We start from the raw sequence: 23,417 nt of genomic DNA on the forward strand, positions 1-23,417 counted from the left end.
AAGCTTCCTGAAATTGAAGAAATTCCAAAACAAAATTAACCCAAAGGGATCTACATCAATTATGACCACTTTGACCAGTGTGAGCTGGTAACTCACTGTAGTTTTGATTTGCATTTCTCAAATAATTAGTTATATTGAGCATCTTTTAATGTGCTTTTTGGCTATCTGTGTGTCTTTGGAGAAATGTCTATTTAGGCCTTTTACCAATTTTTAAAAATGGGTTATTTGTTTTTTTGTTATTGAGTTGTATGAGCTGTTTGCATATTCTGGAAGTTAAGTCCTTATGAGTTGCATCATTTGCAAATATTTTCTCCCAGTCTGTAGGTTGTCTTTTCACTTTGTTTATGGTTTCCTTTGCTGTGCAAAAGGTTGTAAGTTTGATTAGATCCCATTTGTTTATTTTTGTTTTTATTTCTATTGTATAGAAAACTGACCTAAGAAAACATTGGTATGATTTAAAACATATCATATTAAAATGGCAAAGTTAAAGATAAAGACAGAATTTTAAAGGCAGCAAGGGACATACAAAGAGTCACAAATAAAGGAGCCCCTATAAGGCTATCAGCTGATTTTTCTGTAGAAACTTTGCAAGCCAAAGGGAGGGACATGATATATTTATAGTGCTGAAAGAGGAAAATCTACAACCTTGGATACTCAACCCAGTAGAGTTATCATTCAGAGTTAAAGGGGAAATAAAGAGCTTCTCAGAAGCAAAACCTAAAAGAGTTCATCTAAATGGATCTTACAAGAAATGTTAGAGAGTCTTCTTTAAGCAGAAAAGAAAAGGCTACAACAAGAACTAAGAATTTATAGAAAAGGAAAATTCTCACTAGTAAAGGCAAATATATAATGAAGGTTAGGTATCAACCATTTAAATAAGCAAATATGAAGATTAACAGACAAAAACTGGAAAATTAAATATAATTATAATAAATAGGTGATAGACAAAAAGATGTAAAATATGATATCGAAAACACAAAACAAAGAAATTTTGTCATTTGAAGAAATGAAGCAACAGGGATGGACTTGGAGGGTATTATGCTAAGTGAAATAAGTCAGATAGAGAAAGAAAAACACTGTTATGATATCACTTACATGTGGACTCTAAAAAAATATAAGAAACTAGTGAATATAACAAAAAAGAAACTGACTTACAGATTTACAGAGCAAACTACTGGTTACCAGTGCAGTGAGCAAAAGAGGAGGGACAAAATAGGGGTAGGGAATTTAGAGATACAACTATCACACAAAATAAGCTATGAGAATATAATGTACAACACAGGGAATATAGCCAGTGTTTTGTGATAACTATCAATGGAGTATAGCCTTTGGAAGTTATGAATCACTATATTGCACACTTGTTACTTATATAATATTGTACATCAAGTATATTTCAATGAAAAAAACACAGACTGAAAGTTAGGGAGTGAAAAAAGCTGTTTCATGCATTGGAAATGACTAGAAAACAAAAATAGTAACACTCATCTCAACAAAGTAAACTTTAAAACAAATTCTATAACTTTTTGTCAATGGCATTATATAATGATATAAGGTTCAATACAAGAAGCAGATATAACATTTGTTAACATATATGCACCTAATATAAGAACATCTGAATATGTAAAGCAAATATTAACAGATATAAAGGGAGAAATGGACAATAATACAATAACAGTAGGGGACTTTAAACCACAATTACATCAATAGGCATCTTCTACACAGAAAATCAGTAAGGAAACAATGATCTTTAATGACACATTAGATTAGTTGGACTTAACAGATATCTATAGGACATTTCATCCAAACCAACAGAATACACTTTCTTTTCATGTGCAAATGGAACTTTCTCCAAGACAGATCATAAACTAGGCCACAAAACAAGTCTCAATATGTTTAAGAGGACAGAAATTATATCAAGCATTTTTGCCAACCACAGCAGTATGAAAATAGAAATCAATTATAGCAAGAAAATGGGGGAAAAAATACAAACATATGGAGGCTAAACCACATGCTACTAAAAAATCAGTAAAGAAATCAAAGAGGAAATCAGAAAAAAACCTTGAGACAAATGAAAATAAAAACACAACTTTCCACAATCTATGGGATAGAGCAAAAGCATTTCTAAGAGGGATGTTCATGTGTTGAAACCTGTTCCTTTAAAGTGATTGTATGTTAAGGTGGGGGCCTGGGAAGTGATTAGGTCATAAGAATGGAGCCTTCATGGACGGGATTAGTGCCTTTAGAAAAGAGGTCCCAGTGAACTAGCTTGTCCCCTTCACCATGTGAGAACACAATAAAAAGTCTGTCTATGAGCCAGAAAGCTGGTCCTCACCAGACACCAAATCTATCAGTGCATCCGTTTTGGACTCCTCAGCCTTCAGAATTGTGAAAAAAAAAAATTTTCTATTATTTAAAAGTCGCCCGGTCTGTTTTTTTTTTTTTTTTTTAATATATAGCAGCCTGAACAGACGAAGAGAGTGGGCATACACATTCTGACACAACCACTGGCCCTTGTGCTCTTGAGCCTGTGCAGCACAGCAAGAAGCCCCCAAGAGAAGCCCATGTGCCACAATTACAGAAAAGCCCGCATGCTGCAACAATGACCCAGCTCAGCCAAAGTTTTTTAAAAAATTAAATTAAATCAGAGACAACACATTCCTCATTTACCAATTTTGCTTAATCTCCCTGATGCTTCTACTTACAAATGAGCTCACATTAAATGGCACCCCAACAAAAGGCTCTAATGTCTAAGTTAAAATCAATAGGTACTTCTGTGAGTGCTCTCAGAGACTTTTTCATTGTGCAGGTTTTAGGATTTCCTGTCATAACTCTTAAGTCTCTGGACTATGTATGATGGCCCATAAACTTCTTCTTTTTAAAATATTTATTTACTTGACTGGGTCTTAGTTGGCAGGTGGAATCTATGATCTTTATTACGGCATATGGAATCTTTTTTTTAATTTTAGTTACAGCATGTGGGATCTCTTTAGTTGCAGCATGTGGGATCTCTTCAGTTGCAGCATATGGAATCTTTTAGTTGTTGCATGAAAACTCTTAGTTGCAGCATGGGGGATCTAGTTCCCTGATCAGGGATGGAATCTGTGCCCCCTGCATCGGGAGCATGGGGTCTTAGCCACTAAACCACCAGGGAAGTCCTGCCATGAGCTTCTGATGCAAAAAAACTGCCCCTCACTGTTTGCTTAGCCCGTAATCCCGAAATACTCCTTGTGCTCTGTAAAGACATAGTTTCCTACACTCTCCCTATACTCTCATGTCTAAAGGGAAATCTATCTGTGTCATTCTAAAAATTAATGGAGAGTATTGCTTTCCCCAGGAGGCCTCATATAGGTTCACCCCTAGGGAGGGAAATCATTCATTCCCTGGTGCCTTCTCCTACTTCCCATCTCTAGCTTGCCACTACAGCCTCCCACTCTGCATCTCTAATAATGACCACCACAACTATTTCTTCCACTTGGATACAAATATCACTAACGATTACATATACGTTACTGAACTACAAGCTCAAACCCTCCAACGATGGACTTGCCACCTTGAATCAATGAATATACCGAGATAATATTGTCATAAAAATATAACATGCTTTTAACATACTTTACAACTCAACATTACTTTGCCAACAAAGGTCTGTCTAGTCAAAGCTATGGTTTTTCCAATAGTCACGTATGGATGTGAGAGTTGGACTATAAACAAAGCTGAGCGCCGAAGAACTGATGCTTTTGAACTCTGGTGTTGGAGAAGACTCTTGAGAGTCCCTTGGACTGCAAGGAGACCTAACCAATCCATCCTAAGGAAATCAGTCCTGAATATTCATTGGAAGGACTGATGCTGAAGCTGAAACTCCAATACTTTGGCCACCTGATGCAAAGAACTAACTCATTTGAAAAGACCCTGATGCTGGGAAAGATTGAAGGTGGGAGGAGAAGGTGACAACCGAGGATGAGATGGTTGGATGGCATCACCGACTCAATGGACATGAGTTTGAGTAAACTCTGGGAGTTGGCAATGGACAGGGAGGCCTGGCATGCTGCATGCAGTCCATGGGGTCTCAAAGAGTTGGACACGACTGAGCAACTGAACTGAATTGAAGATATTGTTATAGGTTCTTAGAATTCTAGATTTGTTTTCTTGGCTAATACTACATAATGGAGAACTTGGTTATGGAGCAACCTACAAGAACTTCTTATACTTCTATTTATTTTCATCTCATAATAAAATATTTTTAAGCTGTTTAGGAAACTTAGGCACTACTCTTTAGAAGTCTTCTTTACTATTGTTTCCTTTACTATTGGGGCCACTCAAACACTACATACAATCAAGCTCAAAACTGATGTGAAGATCAAAGGGTCAGTTTTAATATAGTTTTCAGTTTTTTAAAAATACTGTTTAGGGGCTTCCCTGTAGCTCAGTGGTGAAGAATCCACCTGTCAATGCCAGAGACACAGGTTGAACCCTTGATCTGGGAAGATCCCACATGCCGCAGAGAAACTAAGCCTGGGCACCCACAACTACTGAGCCTGTGCTCTGGAGCTGGAAGCTGCAACTACTGAGCCCATGTGCCGCAACAACTGAAGCCCATGCTCCCTAGAGCCTGTGCTTGCTGCAACTAGAGGAAAGTTCATGCAATGATGAAGACCCAGCACAGCCAAAGATAATAAATAAATAAATAAAATGAAAAAAAACATACAGTCTAAACCAAATTTTGATGCCCTGACTGGAGGGTGATGAGTTACTCTGCTTGAGTAGCTGATTAAGTCTGCAGTTCCATTACTTCCCTTATCCGGATTCTCATAGTCCAGGCCACTGCATACACATCTTCATTGCCCTAGAGCCAAGTACCAGACCACAAGGAATATGTGCATAGGCAATTATGCACAGGAATCCAGGAAATTATCCAAATTAGCCAATCCAGGAGCCCTGGAAACCTAACCCCATCCTCCTTGTGATAAGTTTCTCACTACACTCCCAGCCTGATATTAACTCTGCCCACAGGTTAAAACCCTATGGCCCCATATGTCAGCCTTCTGTTTTTTGAACCCGTTAAATAACAAAGAGGTCTGACTATTATTGATATCTATTCAAGTGCCTTTGTGTTGTGTCCCATCATCAAAATAATCTTTAAATCTCTTGAAACAGGAAGAAAGAAACTTCTCTCCTAGTTTCTGATTGTTAGTTGGAAATCTTTGATGTTTACTGGCTTATAGAAGCACCATTCTGATCTCTGCCTTTATCTTCACATATGTATGTCTCTGTCCCATTACCCTCTCTTTGTAATAGCTCCAGTCATTAGATTAGGACCCAACCTATTCCAGTAGGACCTCATCATATTAATAATTACATGTGTGATGGCCCTATTCCCAAATAAGGTCACAATCTGAGGTACGGGAGGTTAGAACATCAACATATGAACTTTGAGGTGACACAATTCAACCCATAACAGGAAATATTTTTTAAAGCCACACATATGTCTATCCTGTGACCCACCAATTTTATTCCTTGCTATATACCCAAGAATATAAATGCATAAGTAGACCAAAAGATATGTACAAAACAAAAAATGTTCATAGAAACTTTGTTTATGTTAGTCCCAAACTGGACCAATCTAAATCCACAGAGAAATGAAGGAATGAATTACGGTATATTCATAAAAAAACTGACATGGCATTAAAACATGAACTATGTAAAAAAATTTCATTTATATGAAGTTCAAAAACTAGCAAAATGGTGACAGAATTCAGAGTAGTGTTCCTTTCTGAGGAAGGATATTGACAAAGGCGGAGCATGAAGGAAACTTCTTAAATAATGGAAATGGCCGTATCTTGGTTTTGGTGCATACATGTATAAACATTCATCATTCTGTAAACTTAAGATTTGTGCATTCTACTTATGTAATTTATGTTTCACAAAATGCTAACTTTTAAAAGAATTGCTGTGTAATTTATCTCATCACCTCAGTACTTTTGGAAAACCAAGGCATAGTAAGCATTGTCTTTTTTGCCTTATCACTTAGCAAAACTCACAGTCATTTCCTGTCAGTTGTTAACCAACCAGCCAAAAGCATATAGAACAGAGATAAAGATAAATTAAAATGGCAAAGAAAAATGATGCATAATACTGTTGAACTGAGAGTAAACAAAAGTGATGGAAAGATAGAGATTTTGACGGATTTAAGTGGATTTGTATTAAAGTAGAACACCAACCACCCCAAAGGCAGAAGTTTGGGAAGACTTCAACTGAGACATTACTGATTTCCTTCATTATCACGATGTCTGGTAAGTCTGATTCTATGGCATTTTTAGCAAAAATTAAAGCTATCTTTCAATAGTGATGAGGATGTTCTTGATCCATTTATAAGATGTTTTATGGTTTGCTCTAGTAGCAATGATAGATTTGTGCATTATCTAGCACACCTGCTGATTTTACATTATTCCAATGCTGCACTGACTAGTGAAGTCCAGAATAATATTGGGGACCCTCGAATGAAGTAAAACTAAACTTTCATGTTTAGACAAATGTAATATTTTTCTCAACATTTTTTTTTTTGTTTGTATTTTTATTGAGTCAATTGAATTCTTAGTTTTTGGACTTTAATATTTACTGGTGTGTAGTTTTTCCTGCTTTGATATTTCTAGCCCCAAGGCTAAAAAGGAAACCTTAAATTTCTATTTGGAGTTTTGCAGTTTTTAAATAGATGTAAGTAAATTATGGGTACAATTTTCAGAAAATGAGGCTCAGGGAACATAAGAACATATAAATGATAAATAATTAATCTTTATTTATCTTTCAACTTCCAACCAGAATTCTTTGTACAAATGGAATCTTACTCATAAGTGTAAACATGCAGAATAAATGAGTGAAGTGACGCTAATTAGATCATACTTGGGTAGCCAGAAACAAACCTTTGAACCCTATTTTTTCTTGCAATGATCCCAATGCTATTTCACAATATTCTGAGAAACACTGGCTTCCACACTTCCATATTACATCTAGTCAAGGCAGAAAAGAACCTGTTCTGTGGAGAAACAAAGAAAGCAATCTAGGGCCAGGGAAAGCAGAAAGAAATTGGGAGTGGGGAGGAACATTTTGGATGAACTCAAAAGTCAGTAGCAGATTCTGACTCATGTAAAGGGCTAGAGAAATAGTTAGGTGTGGCAGGAAACAGATGGCCAAAAACAAGGTAACTGTGCTGCTGTTCTAAGTTGCTTCAGTCGTGTCCAACTCTTAGCGACCCTGTGAACTGCAGCCTGCCAGGCTTCTCTGTAGTAGGGATTCTCCAAGCAAGAATAATGGGGTGGTTTGCCATGCCCTCCTCCAAGGGATCTTCCTGACCCAGGGATCGAACCTGAGTCTTGTATGTTCTCTGCATTGCAGGCGGATTCTTTACTTCTGAGTCACCAGGAGGAGAGTTTAATTAAAACCTGTTAATGTAATTGACTCTATTACCTGTCCAAAGGAAGAAAATCATAAGATTGCCTTATGTATTTGATAATATTAAACATTCACTAATTATAAAAAGGTGTGTGTGTTTTAGGATTTAATTTTTTTAAGGGTAGTTTTATGTTAACAGCAATCAAGAGAAAGGTACAGAGATTTCCCAAATACCACCTAACTCTTCACTTGCATAGCCTCTCCCCCAATATCTACCTGCCTCACCACAGCATTATGTTAATCAACTGATGAACTTAGATCGACGCATATCTATCACCCGAAGTCCATAGTTTACATAAAGTTCACTCTTGGGGTTGTACTTTCCATGGATTTGATCAAGTGTATAATGTCATATATTTATCATTGTAGTATCATGCACAGATTCAGTGCTCTAAAAATCTTCTGTGTTTTGCCTATGTCTCTCTCTCTTCCCCTCTGAATCCTGCTAATCATTGATCTCTTTAATGTCTCCATAGTTTTACCTTTAAATAAAACCATGTAGTTGAAATTGTACAGTATGTAGCCTTTTCATATTGGCTTATTTCACTTTAATATGTATTTAAGTTTTCTCAGTATCTTTTCTTGGCTTGATAGCTCATTTCTTTTCAGCACTGGATAATAGTCTATTGTCTGGATGTACCAGTTCATTTAGCCATTCACCTACTGAAAAGCACCTTGATTGCCTCAAGATGTTGGCATTTATAAATAAAGTTGCCATAAACATCTATGTGCAGGTTTTTGTGTGGACATGAGTTGTTCAGCTCCATTGGGTAAATACCAAGGAGTGCTACTGCTGGATTGTATGATAAAAGCACGTTTAGTTTTCTGAGAAACCACCAAACTGTCTTCCAAAGTTGCTGTATCATTTTGCATTCTTGTCAGCAGTCAGTGAGGGTCCATGTTGTTTCACATTCTTGCCAACATTCAGAATTACTAATATTCTCGACTTTGGCCATTCCTTGTATCAATGTTGTCATTCACTTCACTTATATGTAAACAAACAATAATTCAATTGTATAAGTGAATACAGTGTTGCTATTATTATTTTGAACACTGTTATCTATTAGATCAATTAAAAGTAAAGAAAATAAGTTTTTATTTTACCTTCACTTATTTATTCTCTAATACAGGTCTGAGTCTCTGATCTGTATTATTTCTTCTCTCTGAAGAACTTTTAATATTTCTTGTATGGCAGGTCTACTGGCAACAACTTTCTCCAATTTTTATTTATATGAGAAAATCTTTATTTCTCCTTTAATTTTGAAGGATAATTTCACAAGGTACAGAATTCTAGGTGGGAGGGGTTTTTCTCTATCAATATTTAAAATATTTTCACTCCACTCTCTTTTGCTTGTACAGTTTCTGAGGAGAATACAGATGTAATTCTTATCTTTGTTTCTCTGTAAGTAAGATGCTTTGTTTCTCTGGCTTTCTTCAGGATGTTTTTCTTCATTTTTTTATTCAGTTTGAATATGATATGCCTGAATCTGGTTGATATGCCCACTAGTAGTTTGTTTGGCATTTATCCTTCTTGGTGTTCTCCAAGTCTCCTTGAACTTTGGTTTGGTTTTGACATTAATTTGGGGGAAATTTCCAGTCATTATTGTTTCAAATATTTCTTCTTATCTCTTTTCTTTCTCTTTTCCTTCCGATGTTTCCATTAATGTGTTGCAACTTTTGTATTTGTCCCACAGTCCTTAGACACTCTGTTCTATTTTTTAAAATCTTTTTTCTCTTTGCTATTCAATTTTTGAAAGTTCTACTGATATGTCCTCTAAATCAGAGATTCTTTCCTCAGCATTAATTATTAATAAGCTCATCAGGGGTGTTCTTCATTTCTGTTCCAGTATTTTTGATCTCTAGTCTTTCATGCACTGGAGAAGGAAATGGCAGCCCACTCCGGTGTTCTTGCCTGGAGAATCCCAGGGACGGCGGAGCCTGGTGGGCTGCCGTCTATGGGGTCGCACAGAGTCGGACACGACTGACGCGACTTAGCAGTTAGCAGTATTTCTTTATGGTCCTTTCTTAGAGTTTCTATCTGTTGATGTTGCTCATTTGCTCTTGTATGTTGTCTGCTTATCCATTAAAGTGCTTAGCATATTAATCATGTAGTTGTTGTTCAGTCCTATTTGACTCTTTGCCACCCCATGGACTGCAGCACACCAGGCTTCCCTGTTCTTCACCATCTTCTGGAGTTTGCTCAAACTCATGTCCATTGAGTTGGTGATGCCATCCAATCATCTTGTCCTTTGTCATCCCCTTCTCTTCCTGCCTTCAATCTTTCCCAGCATCAGGATTTTTTCTAATGAATCAGCTCTTCACATCAGGTGGCCAAAGTATTGGAGCTTCAGTATCAGTCCTTCCAATGAATATTCAGGTTTGATTTCTTTTAGGATTGACTGGTTGGATCTCCTTGCCGTCCAAGGGCCTCTCAAGAGTCTTCTCCAGCACCACAGTTTGAAGGCATCTGTTCTTTGGCGCTCAGCCTTTTTTATTGTCCAGCTCTCACATCTATACATGACTATTGGAAAAGCCATAGCTTTGACTATAGGGACCTTTGTTGACAAAGTAATGTTTCTGCTTTTTAATGCTGCTGTCTAGGTTTGTCATAGCTTTTCTTCCAAGGAGTAAGCGTATTTTAATTTCATGTCTGCAATCTCTGTCCACAGTGATTTTGGAGCCCAAGAAAATAAAGTCTGCACTGTTTCTTTCCATTGTTTCCCCATCTATTTGCCATGAAGTGATGGGATGGGATGCCATGATCTTCGTTTTGTGAATGTTGATTTTTTAAGCCAGCTTTTTCACTCTCTTCTTTCACCTTCATCAAGATGCTCTTTAATTCCTCTTCACTTTCATTAGGGTGGTGTCATTTGCATATATGACGTTATTGATATTTCTCCCTGAAATCTTGATTACAACTTTTGCTTTATCCAGCCCAGCATTTCCCATGATGCACTTTGCATGAGTTAAATAAGCAGGGTGACAATATACAGCCTTGATGTACTCCTTTCCCAATTTTGAACCAGTCTGTTGTTCCATGTCTGGTTCTAACTGCCACTTCCTGACCTGCATACAGGTTTCTCAGGAGGCAGGTAAGGTGGTCTGGTATTTCCATCTCTTTAAGAATTTTCCAGTTTGTTGTGATCCACACAGTCAAAGGCTTTAGCATAGTCAATAAAGTAGATGTTTTTCTAGAATTCCCTTGCTTTTTCTAATAATTGTTTAAATTCCAAGTCTGATAATTCCAATATATCTGCCATGTCTGGTTCTGATAATTGCTCTGTCTCTTCAAACAGTGTTGAAGAGTATGTCTTGTAACTTTTTCTTGATACCCAGATGTGTTGTACTGGTAAAAAGAACTGCTGTAAATAGACCTTCAGTAATACGGTGATAAAATGGAGTAGGAGGAAGCATTTTAGAGTCCTACAATTAGGTGTCTGTCTTTTAGTGAGCCAATGCCTTTGAACTGTGAACTTTACAAATGCTTCTCACTTTTTGTTCCCACAACTCAGATTGACCAGGATGAATGAAGTAGGATATTTCCTTTCTCAAATAAGTTAGGCTCTGATTAAACTCCAGCAGGGGATGTGCTGGTTAAATGGTTTCTCTTGAAATCAGACTTTGTTAAGAACAGTGTGCCCTGATGCATTCTAAAATAGTTCCTTTCCCCTTCTCCCTGCCAGCAGCAGGACAGGATTTTCCCCCAGTATACATTGTGAGAATCTGGTTGATTTCCTGAAGGTAAAACTCATAAAATATGTGAAGGTCCCTCTATGACTGTGTCCCTCTTGAGTTTTTAACTCAGATTTGTCCAGGTTGAGCCTCCAGAAACTCATCAATTATAATTCTGGTTTTCCTATTCTGTCATGGTTTCCCTTGAAGTTTCTGCTCCTGAGTTTCTGCTTTGGTAAGTTGTGATTCTCAGTATCTCCCTGTTGGTATCTCCAATTTGGAGAGGAGTAGTTTGACATGTATCCTTATTTTACATATGGATATAAATACCGTTATTGATTTTTCATTTTGTTCAGATTTTGTCTTGTCATTATGATGCAGTGGTGGCCTCCAAGCTCCTTACATTGGAAGAAGTTAAAAACTGTATAGTTTTAAAATATTTGCCCATTGATTTGTTGAGAAGTTTTCATTCTTTATTTGTGACTTTTCTTCTATTATATAAACCTCAATTTTATAATTAAAGCCAGCAAAAATTAGGATCACTTACTATCTACAATTTACCTTTAAGGTGATTTGATAAAAATATAGATATTTCACAGATATTACATAAAAAGAAATTATTCTATCAGTCATTATCATAAATGTCAAGATTACTTATTCCTCGAAAAGAAACATTTTGCCAGGTTTCTTGTTTTTTCCCCTTCCTTGAGAGTGATATTTATTAACTAAATGAGAAAAAAAAAACAACACAACACTGAGATGACGAAAATCAATAGGATCCAGAGCACAAATGAAGGAACTGGATTTTGGTAGTGATGACAAATTTAAAACCATTTAAATAACTATAACTGAATAACTATACTACAGCCATCCAAAACGGAGCTGGGTGGCCACTGTGGATGTGTTTTCGGACACATTCCTGCATCATTGAGAATTTGAACTTTTCTGAACTGGATCAAGCTCAAGGACACCACCAGCTATTTTCACAACAATATCTGCTAGTAATTGCTAGCGGCATCTGTGTTGTTTCAAAGTTCCCCACTCCCTTCACAACCATGTAATCTTTTTGAACACCAACCAATCCTTGTTTAACAAATACACCTTGCTTAACAAATGCCCTTACTTCTTTGGCAGCTTCAATCCTAATTCCTGACAAACAATTCATGTAACTTGCATTTTTTTTTTTGCCTTTATAAGCTTTTCCCATTTTGTAGTCCAGTGGAATACAGTCCAAATGTTTTTGCCTCAGTCCCAGCAAGCCCCAAATAAGCACTTCCTTATTTCAATCAAGTTTCCATTTTTGAAATTTTGGTTAGCATTGAAAAATCTAATGTCTTCCATTTTAATAAGGAGAAGAAAGATGAGGTGGCATAGATGTAAGTCATTCTTGGATTGAGAGTGGGAAGATTGGGGTGCTCTTTCTCAAAGGGTGTGAAGCAAAGTCATAAGTTGAAAGTTAGTCGAGGAAGAAGGGAGAGCAAGATGAGGAACAAAGATAGTGAAATTATCATTACCTAGACTGGGAGAGCACAATACTACACAAATGTGGTATGAATACACTCTTTACTCACTGGGGATCACTATTTCAAAATAGACTGATAGATATGAAAGAAAGTATTTTTTTTCAAAAGTAGAAATACCAGTGCAAATTTCTCTTTATTTCAGAATGTATAAAATCAAGAGCAAGAGATCAAGATGAGTCACACAATTAACAATATATTGCCTTCAATAGAAAACAAAAGTGTGAGAGTCCTTGATACTCATATATTCCCCCCCTCCTCGATCTTTCTAAATTACTGGCACTTGCTTTATTGTCCAGAACATAGTCAACCTTGGTAAATGTATCAAGAGCTCTTGAAGAGAAAGTGTATTCTATACACTGGGTGTACTATTCTTTAAATATTTAATATCAAGGTAATTGATACTGTTCATATATTTTGTCTTTAAAAATATTTTGTTCTAGTTGTTCTATTAATTTCTGGGAGAAGGATGTCAAAATCTCCAACTATGACTATGCAGTAGTCTATTTCTCCCTTAAATTTTGTCAGTTTTGCTTCATGTATTTTGAAGCTCTGTTATTTGATATATACACATTTATAGTAATTTTGTCTTTCTGATGAACTGATCTACATAATTTTACAAAATTTCCTTTATCTCTGGTAATAGTCCTTATCTTGAAGACTTTATTGTTATCAATATAGGTTCTCCAGCTTTTTTGTCCTGTTTGCATAGTTTATATTTTTCCATCCTTTACTTTCAACTTATCTGTATCTTTATTTTAAGGCCGATTTTTGTAGACCTCATATAATTGGAATTTGCTTTTTTATCCTGACAATCTCTGCTTTTGTCTCAATATAGAATATAGTTGTTAATATAATAAAATTTATACCCATCATTTTACTATTTGTTTTATTTTTGTCCCCTCTGTTTATTGTTCCTTTGTTTCTTCTTTCCTGCCTTCTTTTGAGTTAACTAATATTTTTAAGAACACCATTTTAACTAATCTATTGACTTTTTTTTTTTGCCTATACTACTTTGCATTATCTGTTTTTAGTATTTGATTTAAGGATAAATTCCCCTTTCATCTCCCCATATCTCCTTCTCTAGGAAACTTCAAGTTTACTGCTGTTTCATATGTTTGCCTATTCTGGAAACTATATATGTATGAAATCACATATGTGGTCTTTTGTGATTGGCTTACCAAAATACTTTCAAGGTCCTTCTATGCTATAGTGTGTATCACTTCATCACTTTTTATTGCCTGACAATATTCCATGGTAAGAGTATACAACATTTTACTTACCCGCTCATCAGTTAATGAACATTTAGATTGTTTCCATTTTTGGGCTATTATGAACAACTCTCCTACAAGTGTTTGTGTACAAACTTCTGTTGATGTATGTATTCAATTCTTCTGGAGATAGAGCTTAAAGTAGAATTGCTGGGTCATATGGTAACTCTACATTTTTTGAAGAACTTACAAATTATTTTTCAAAGTAATTGAACAATTTAAATTTTTCACCAGAGATTTGTTAAAGATTCAATTTCTTCATATCCTCACCAACACTTGTTATTTTCTACCTCTCTGATTATAGCTACCTGTGTGGGGGTGAAATGACATCTTATTGTGGTTTTTATTTGTATTTCTTTAAAGATTAACAATATTAAGGTTCTTTTCATGTGTTTATGTGATGATGCGATGTTTTTATAGCTCCTCTGGAGAACTATCTATTCAAATAGTTTGTTATGTTTTTTTGCCCAATTTTAAATTGGATTATTTACTTTTTATATGATTTATTCATAAAAGCCCTTTAGGGGTTTCCCTGATGCCTCAGCAGTAAAGACTCTGCCTGCAATGCAGGAGATGTGGGAGACTCAAGTTCGATCCATGGGTTGGGAAGACCTCCTGGAGGAGGAAATTTTCCCAATTTTCCATTGGGAAATCCCATAGACAGAAGAGCCTGTCAGGCTGCAGTCCACGCAGTCACAACAGTAGGCCACGATGGATCATGCACAGATTTATGTATGTCAGATATAAATCACTTGTTAAGTATGTGGTTTACAAATGTTTTCACTCATTTTATTGGTTGTCTTTTCACTTTCTCAATAGTGTTCTTTGAGTACAAGACTTCTTTGTTTTGATATACAATTTATCTACTTTTCCCTTTGTCACTTATGCTTTTCTGCATCATATCTAAGGACTTTACCTAATCCAAATATTTACTCCTATTTTGTTCTTCTATGAGTTTTATACTTTTAACTCTTACATCTAGGTCTATGATTAATCTTGAGTTAACTTTTTTATTCTTTTGCATGTAGATATCCAATTGCTCCAGCACCATTTGTTGAAGACTGTTCTCCCCCATTGAATGATCTTGACCCTTTGTTGAAAATCAGTTGACCATAGACACAATGGTTTATGTCTAGACTTTAAATTTTATTTCATTGCTTTATATGTCTATCCTTATATCAATATCACAGTGTCCTAATAAATACAGTAGATTTTTAAATAAGTAAATGTGAGTCCTCCAACTTTGTCATTTTAAAAGATTATTTTGACTATTCAGGATCTTTTTCATTTTCATATGAGTTTAGAATCAACTTGTCAATTTTTGCAGACAAACCCAGTTGAGATTTTGATAGAGGTTGTATCTAATTTGTAGATTAATTTGAGGAGTGTTGGCATCTTAACAATATTGAGTCTTCTGATTCTTGAATATGAATGTCTTTCATTTATTTAAGTCTTATTTAATTTCTTTCAACAGCATTTTGTATTTTCAGAATGAAAGTTATACACTTCTCTTCTAAAATTTTTTTCCAATGTATTTTACTCTTTTTGATGCTATGGTAAATGGAATTGTTTTTTAAATTTAAACTTTTTATTGCAAGTATATGAAGACATGATTTTTAGGCATTAATCTACATTAATAAATAATAATCTACTTTAATAAAAAATAAAGTCTGACACTGTTTCCACTGTTTCCCTACCTATTTCCCATGAAGTGATGGGACCAGATGCCATGATCTTAGTTTTATGAATGTTGAGCTTTAAGCCAACTTTTTCACTCTCCTTTTTCACTTTCATCAAGAGGCTTTTTAGTTCCTCTTCACTTTCTGCCATAAGGATGGTGTCATCTGCATATCTGAGATTATTGATATTTCTCCTGGCAATCTTGATTCCAGCTTGTGCTTTTTCCAGCCCAGCATTTCTCATGATGTACTCTGCATATAAGTTAAATAAGCAGGGTGACAATATACAGCCGTGACATACTCCTTTTCCTATTTGGAACCAGTCTGTTGTTCTACGTCCAGTTCTAACTGTTGCTTCCTGACCTGCATACAGGTTAGACAAGGCTGTGGTCCATGTGATCAGTGTCCTCCCCTAAAGCAGTTCAATTCCACTGAAAGATTATGGAGTGTTCTCTATCAGGCACTGTGCTGGGCTTTGTGGGGAACATAAGATTAACAAGACTATCAAACAGCCCCAAGGGAGCCCAGTTTTGTGGGGGAAACCAGCCAACAGGAGCTCAGCTATCAGACAGACAGAGGAGGTAAGCACTCATAGCAAGTGTATCACAGGTGTAGAAAGGGAGTGGTTAAGCACCAAGGCTTAGAAAAGGGTTCACAGAACATATAGCAGTAAACTGAGTCTTAAAGAAAGGGTATTTAAACAGAAAAACTGCAGTACACTGACCACCTTAGAGAGTGAAAACAATGTGAGACATGACATAGAAATAGAATTGTACTTGGTGTTTTTTCTGGAGTGTGGAGGCAACGTCAGTCAGTCAGTTCAGTCGCTCAGTCGTGTCCGACTCTTTGAGACCCCATGAATCGCAGCACACCAGGCCTCCCTGTCCATCAGCAACTCCCGGAGTCCACCCAAACCCATGTCCATTGAGTCGGTGATGCCATCCAACCATCTCATCTTCTGTCGTCCCCTTCTTCTCCTGTCCTCAATCTTTTCTAATGAGTCAGTTCTTAGCATGAGGTGGCCAAAGTATTGGAGTTTCAGCTTCAACATCAGTCCTTCCAATGAACACCCAGGAGTCAAATGTAAAGTGAGTCAATGTGAAAAAGAGGGCTTGCAAAGCCAATATGAAGACATTTAAATGTGTCCTTTAGGCCACGAGAGATGTTTGGAGGGTTTTAGAGTTGAGGGAATGACATCTGTGTTATAGAATGATGTACTGGCTGCAGTGTAAGGTATGAACTGAAGGGAGAAGGGTTTTGAGACAGAGATGGAAGTTGGGAGGCTTTTGCAGCATATCTAGGTGCATGGTGACAGGGACTTAATCTAGGGTATGGTAGTGAGAAAAGAAAGGGAATGCCCCAAAGCCAATTGGAATTTGTCTGTGTGCATATTTATAGGTAAGGGATGCAGAAAAGATGAGATATGACTGCTGGTTTGGAAACAAAGATGAGACTCTATCCTCTACCTTCTCTGTGAAGTAGGAGGTAAAATCACTGTAGCTGATCACAGGCGTGTACAAAGAATGTATTTGTAGATAGGAGCCAAATCCACTGAATGTGGGGCTGGCTCTGGCCATTGTGTAAATTATCACAACAGGTATGAAAATGAAAGAAGAGAATGAAGAAAGAGTGAAATAATAGCAATACCATAGGAACTATCATTATATGTGAAGGGTGATTGAAGTTCAGAGAATGGAAGATGAAAGGACATAAAATATCTGCCATGCTTGGAATCTTCACTGTTGGAGTTACTTCTTTGGATATCGTGCCCCTGTTTAAGTGTGCTTATTTGACTGGCAAGTATGTTCCCTTAAAAAAACAGTCAGAACTTAAGGATAAATACTAGCAAAAACATTAAACTTATACTGTTTACAAGGTAAAGTTCAAACTCCTGAGAACACAAAGGAACATTCACACTTTGCTATCTCATCAGTCTCTTTATCTTTCTGGTGTTATTTTCATCATCTTTCCCCTGTGTACAGATCTGTTTACCCACACCCACTCTAGTTGTTTTCCACAAAGGTTTAATACTTCATATATTTCATGTGATTTCTTATGTAATTAGAAAGTTCTTGCTTGTATCTACGTCTTTGACAAGAGGTTCCCTCTGGAAGGGAATACTGCTTGCAGTAATGCGAAGAATATGATTTAACCACCTTCACTCTGCTTTTAAAATCCTCCACCTTTCTTTATTAGTTGTGTGATCTTTATTTGGCTGTAAAATGTAAGAACTTGAGTACATCTCTGAAGAGGCAGGTGACACCAAAAGATGAGAGGGGAGATATTAAATGCAGAGTTTAGTACAGACAAGCTTCATCCATATAAACTTCCTGCCCATTATAGCTGATTCTATTTATGAAGAAATAACTGACATGCACTTCTGTTAGAGGTGAGTTGTAACAGACACACCTAATTAGCATATCTCACCAAACCCCTACCAAGCACAGAAACATTATGTGAATTTATGGGAAAGAATGACCTTTTATATTGGAAAATATCTGTAGGTTTGCAGGGCTGAATTTTTACTTTAAAAGATGGACAAAAGGAATCAATTTCTTTATTTAATTCTCACAATTACATTTAATGTCCGGAAATAAAATCTGCAAGCAAAGTTTCCAGTTGAATGGTCTGGTAGTATAACTGAACAGGAAAAAAGGAAGCAAGGAAAGAAGGAAGAACAAGAGGGCAGGAGTGAGGGAAGGAGGAAGTAAGGAAGATCTGTTGATTTTACTGACTTTGGGATTCTCCAAATAAAAAATAAACTTAAAAAATTTCCAGCTTGTTTAAAAAATTCCCAGCTTGCTCAACCTGAATGCCATTCTACTTAATGCTTGTCTGAAGTGCTACTCTTAGGAATAGGCATTTAGTTCTGAGGTTACTGATTTATTCTCTCATCCAAACTTAGGAAGAGACAAAACAACACTTATTATTCCCTTTTCTATCCTGTGCAGTATGAATTACAAGATAAATCTGCTAGTCTCTACGACCAAAAGATTAGATTTAGAACACTGTCTTTGTCTTATAGATTCTGTTTTCTCATCTGTTTGTTTTATAGACATCAAATCTCCTGAACTAATGTTATAACACTTGAAAAATTTTGTTGCATATATAATTCATGTTGCTTTCTTAATGATTCATAATACAGGATGAAGCTGGTTAATCTTTGGATAAGTTTAATACTTTATATATTCTCTAGGCAAGAATACTGTAGAGAGTTATAATTTCCTTCTCCAGGGTTATATATATTTCATGTAATTTCTTACGTAAGTCTAATATTTCTGGAATATGACCAGCAGCAAAGTTCAAGTACAGCTTCATGTAATATACTGTGAATTAATTTTAACACATGGCGTTCTATAAAGAGCTTTTCTCTTATTATTCTCTGTATTTGTGCCTGTGTGTGTGTCCAGCTAACACTTCACTATCGGTACTAGTGGGTACAAAGTCTGTGCTCTCTTGCCCTCCTGTGCTGTGGACAAACGTGCTGGTAGCAACATGGGAAATAGTCCTCAGAGACAAGCCACCCTGCTTCAGAGTCTTTAGGCATGATATGAATAAGACCACAACAGAAAACTGTACAGATGAGAGAATAATCTGGGCCTCCAGACCTGATGAGAATCCTTCCCTTCTGATTTATCCAGTGGCTATCACTCATGATGGGAATTACACGTGTCAAATAGTAATACCTGATGGGAATTTTTATCATGGATATCACCTCCAAGTGTTAGGTAAGGAACATCACATGTTGCGGTGTTTCAGATAACCAGATTTTGGGCTGAAACAAATCTCTGTCTAAATTCCATGTCTCATGTGTTAAGACTGAAGCATTTCCCCTACAATTCTGCAGTGCCCCCTGAAGTGACCCTGATTCAAACTGAGAATGGAACTGCAGTGTGCAAGGCAGCTGCAGGGAAGCCGGCTGCACAGATCTCCTGGACCCCAGAGGGGGATTGTGTCACTAAGCAAAATCCTTCCTGGGGCGATGGCACAGTGACCATCCAGAGTGCATGCCGCTGGGAGGGCCACCATGTGCCTGCTGTGTCCTGCTTTGTCTCCCACTTGACTGGCAACAAGAGTCTGTCCATAGAGCTGAAAAGAGGTAAGTGCCTGTTTCTTTAGTGAACTTGATGCTCAGTCTTTTTCTCTACGGAAGATTGTGAATAACCAAGCAGAAGGTAAGAAAACTTATGCTTCTAATTCCGAGATAGTCTCTAAAACTTAACTGAGTAATGCATTAGTATACTAGAGAAATTGTATTCCTTTATTAGATCAGTTCAGTTCAGTTCAGTTGCTCAGTCGTGTCTGACTCTTTGTGACCCCATGAATCGCAGCACACCAGGCCTCCCTGTCCATCACCAACTCCCGGAGTTTAGTCAAACTCATGTCCATCGAGTTGGTGACGCCATCCAACCATCTCATCCTCTGTTGTCCCCTTCTCCTTCTGCCCCCAATCCGTCCCAGCATCAGGGTCTTTTCCAATGAGTCAACTCTTCACATGAGGTGACCAAACTATTGGAGTTTCAGCTTCAACATCATTCCTTCCAATGAACACCCAGGACTGATCTCCTTTAGGATGGACTGGTTGGATCTCCTTGCAGTCCAAGGGACTCTCAAGAGTCTTCTCCAACACCACAGTTCAAAAGCATCAATTCTTCGGTGCTCAGCTTTCTTTATAGTCCAACTCTCACATCCATACATGACTAGTGGAAAACCATAGCTTTGATTATATGGAACTTTGTGGGCAAAGTGATGTCTCAGCTTTTTTATACACTGTCTAGGTTTGTCGTAACTTTTCTTCCAAGGAGCAAGCGTCTTTTAATTTCATGACTGCAGTCACCATCTGCGGTGATTTTGTAACCCAAGAAAATAAACTTTGTCACTGTTTTCATTTTTTCCCCATCTATTTGCCATGAAGTGATGGGACAAGATGCCATGATCTTCATTTTTTGAATGTTGAGTTTTAAGCCAGCTTTTTCACTATGCTCTTTCACCTTCATCAAGAGGCTCTTTAGTTCCTCTTTGCTTTCTGCCATTAGGGTGTTGTCATCTGCATATCTGGAGAAGGCAACGGCAACCCACTCCAGTACTCTTGCCTGGAAAATCCCATGGATGGAGGAGCCTGGTAGGCTGCAGTCCATGGGGTCGCAAGAGTCGGACACGACTGAGCGACTTCACTTTCACTTTTCACTTTCATGCATTGGAGAAGGAAATGGCAATCCACTCCAGTGTTCTTGCCTGGAGAATCCCAGGGATGGCAGAGCTTGGTGGGCTGCCGTCTATGGGGTCGCATAGAGTCGGTCAGGCCTGAAGCAACTTAGCAGCAGCAGCAGCATCTGCATATCTAAATTACAATTTGAATTCTGCTAGTGTATCATTCTTTCAGGACAGAATTTAGCAATGGTATCTTTGTTTTTGTACATGGTATGTTTTTAATAAATATTTTCTGAATGAATAAATGCACAGTAAGCATTGTTAAAACTTCCCAATTCTATAAGAAGAAAGTAAAATGTACTTTCAGACTTCCTATGTAAATGTTACTCTTTGAGCATTACTCTTAAATATTTTTAGCACTAGCCTGCTAGGAGACAGTCTGCTAATTTAGACCTTGAGCAGATTATTTACCAGGATGACATGACCTTTTGAATGAAAAGTTAGATTAGTACTTAGACCTCACATACTCTTTTAGCTGCCATTTTTGTAGGAGAAAAGACTTCAGAATGATGGCCCCAACTATTCCCATTTTATCTTTTCAACATACCAAATCTTTTCAACAGCTCTTGGGGACATTTCACAGATGAATAAATGAAAGCAGGAAGACATAAAATACCCTACTAATGGTGTTACAGCAACTCAGTGACAAAACCACTTCACTGTGGGGAAAGTACTATCAAATAGTACTCAAAATATTTAAGAATAATGCCCAAAGACTAACATTTACATAGGATGTCAGAAAGTACATTTACTTTTTTCTTACAAAATCGGGAAGTTCTAACGATGCTTACTGTGTATTTATTCATTCAGAAAATATTTATTAAAAAGATACTATGTACAAAAGCAAAGATACCATGGCTAAATTCAATCCTGAAAGAATGATACACTAGCAGAATTCAAATTGTTATTTGGAAGGTATTTTTATTATAATGATCTGTGAACTTTCAAGGATATTTTAAAAGGCCCTTTTAAACTATAGACTCTGATTTGTTCATTAGAAGAATTTTTGAAATGGCTCTTCACCTCTGCCTGAGTTATCTATGTTTAAAGGTGTCAGAATCCTGGGATTTTCAGGACCAGACTTACTGATCATTCTCCGCATGAAATTCTCTCTTTTGTTGGTTATCCTGGTCTTTGTGGGATTCATCTATTTCCAGAGAACAAATGATTGCAGGTAGCAAATGAAAAGTGAAAATTGTAGATCCATTAGAAAGAAAACATTATCATAAGACTTTGAGTTTACAATGTCCTGGGAATAGCTTGACCCATTTTTTTGAGGGGGGAGGGGGCACATTGTTTGTACCCTGACTCATTCTTTGACATAAAAGAATGAGTTAATAACATTGTTATTAACTTGTTAACAGTTGAGAGCCCAGGCAGGAGTGCCTGCAGCCCTGGGGCAAGACGGTCTACTTCACTGCAGTTTTTTCCTGAGAGAGACTTGCCTAATCCATGCTTTGAGAATTCTGTGGGGGAAATGAAGTCTAACTGGGGCTCCTTCAGTGTTTGCTTCCCAGTTTCTATACTTCTGAAGGCTTGTGTTCATTTCTGCTTAATTATATACTTCATGTTTTTTCCTAGATCAAGAAAATAAAAAGAATCTGGATGTCAATTTAGACTTGATGAGTTATCACAGAAAAGCAGCCAACTGAGATCAGCCTTCGTTTCAACATCTAGCTCAACTGCTCTTGTCACTACTGGAAATCTTTGTGTTTAGAATCTGTGTGACAGGTGTCAAGCTGGTTTCAAATTCTTAGTCTACGTATATATACACATGCAAAAGTTTGTCACTTGCCATTATAATTGCCTAGGATGACTCATCTATTTTCTCCTTTGCCCAGTGAGTTCTTATTTGCAAATGAGAAACAACCCTGCTTCTCAGCCTAAAGAGAAAGATGGCTCAGTAAAAGGCAAATAACAATGCTGTGCAGTTTTTTTATACCCGTTGGATTACTGGGTGGTGCTTTCATCCTGTCTATTAATAGCTGTTTCCTCTACCCACTTGAGATGCTAATCAACACTGCAATAGCAGGACCCACTACAAACACTGCCTTCAAGTCAGCCCATAGCTAACCTTACGTCTCTTGCTTGCTTGCTAGTAATTACTGAGACATTTGTATTGAATGTTTGACCTGATGATTAAATAAATGCCCAGGAGTTGTTTTCAGCTGTACCTGTATTTTTGAAGAAACTATTAGTTGATTCCACATAAGAAACTGCTAGTCATTGGAGAGAGTGCTAAATGTCACCTCACCTTTTAGAGCTGCAGCGTCTGGATTTCTTGTCTGCACTACACAATGTGTTAATTGTGGTAAGAGTAAGAGTACTTGGTGGAACTCAAACCTTCTAGGGCCACTGTAAACTGGAACCTTATCTTTACTGATATTTATGGCAATTCTGTAGTTTAAAAGTGTCGTTTTATATAAAGGAAAAATTTATTGTGTAAAGTGGCAGGTGATTCGGGCTATTACTTTTATTTTAAGCAAAACTCTAAGGGAGAAAATGAATGCATACTACCTGGAGAATACTAATATAAGCAGGATAGTCTAGTGGTTGAAACAGACAACTTCCAAATCTCAGTGTATTCGTGCACAAAAGTTTAATTTTTGCTCACTTCA

At 37.0% G+C, this 23,417-nt stretch overlaps 2 protein-coding genes across 7 annotated transcripts in view; one reads left to right on the top strand and one right to left on the bottom strand.

The window, feature by feature from the left end:
* Positions 1-23,417, bottom strand: part of LOC145539006 (uncharacterized) — a 207,820-nt gene that overhangs the window by 64,656 nt on the left and 119,747 nt on the right. The window contains exon 4 of one of the 4 annotated variants that reach the window (XR_014077497.1): positions 19,829-20,929. The exons of the other annotated variants lie outside the window; for them this stretch is intronic. The gene's annotated coding sequence lies outside the window, so the exon portion shown is untranslated. Of the gene's footprint in view, positions 1-19,828; positions 20,930-23,417 lie in introns of those variants that run through there. 4 annotated transcript variants of the gene reach the window in all.
* On the top strand, positions 6,099-22,966 carry LOC145539005 (cell surface glycoprotein CD200 receptor 1-like). Of its 3 annotated transcripts, none has more exons than XM_081572242.1 (4): positions 6,099-6,290; positions 18,999-19,316; positions 19,436-19,687; positions 22,381-22,966. In XM_081572242.1, exons 1-4 carry the CDS (start codon positions 6,284-6,286, stop codon positions 22,449-22,451), a joined length of 648 nt encoding a protein of 215 aa, XP_081428368.1. In that variant the 5' UTR covers positions 6,099-6,283; the 3' UTR covers positions 22,452-22,966. The 3 variants fall into 3 exon arrangements, with proteins under 3 accessions (XP_081428368.1, XP_081428369.1, XP_081428370.1); XM_081572243.1 differs by having other exon boundaries at positions 19,230-19,316; XM_081572244.1 differs by lacking the exon at positions 18,999-19,316.

The sequence above is a fragment of the Giraffa tippelskirchi genome, chromosome 2 (genome assembly GCF_054371585.1).
Source record: "Giraffa tippelskirchi isolate mGirTip1 chromosome 2, T2T-mGirTip1v1.2.pri, whole genome shotgun sequence".
NCBI classification, from domain to species: domain Eukaryota; kingdom Metazoa; phylum Chordata; class Mammalia; order Artiodactyla; family Giraffidae; genus Giraffa; species Giraffa tippelskirchi.

Bases quoted from the DNA above. Each gene is read 5' to 3' on its own strand.
- LOC145539005 (XM_081572242.1), top strand. The intron at 19,317-19,435 runs GTAAGGAACATC...ACAATTCTGCAG, and splicing joins ATATCACCTCCAAGTGTTAG to TGCCCCCTGAAGTGACCCTG. The intron at 19,688-22,380 runs GTAAGTGCCTGT...GTTTTTTCCTAG, and splicing joins GTCCATAGAGCTGAAAAGAG to ATCAAGAAAATAAAAAGAAT.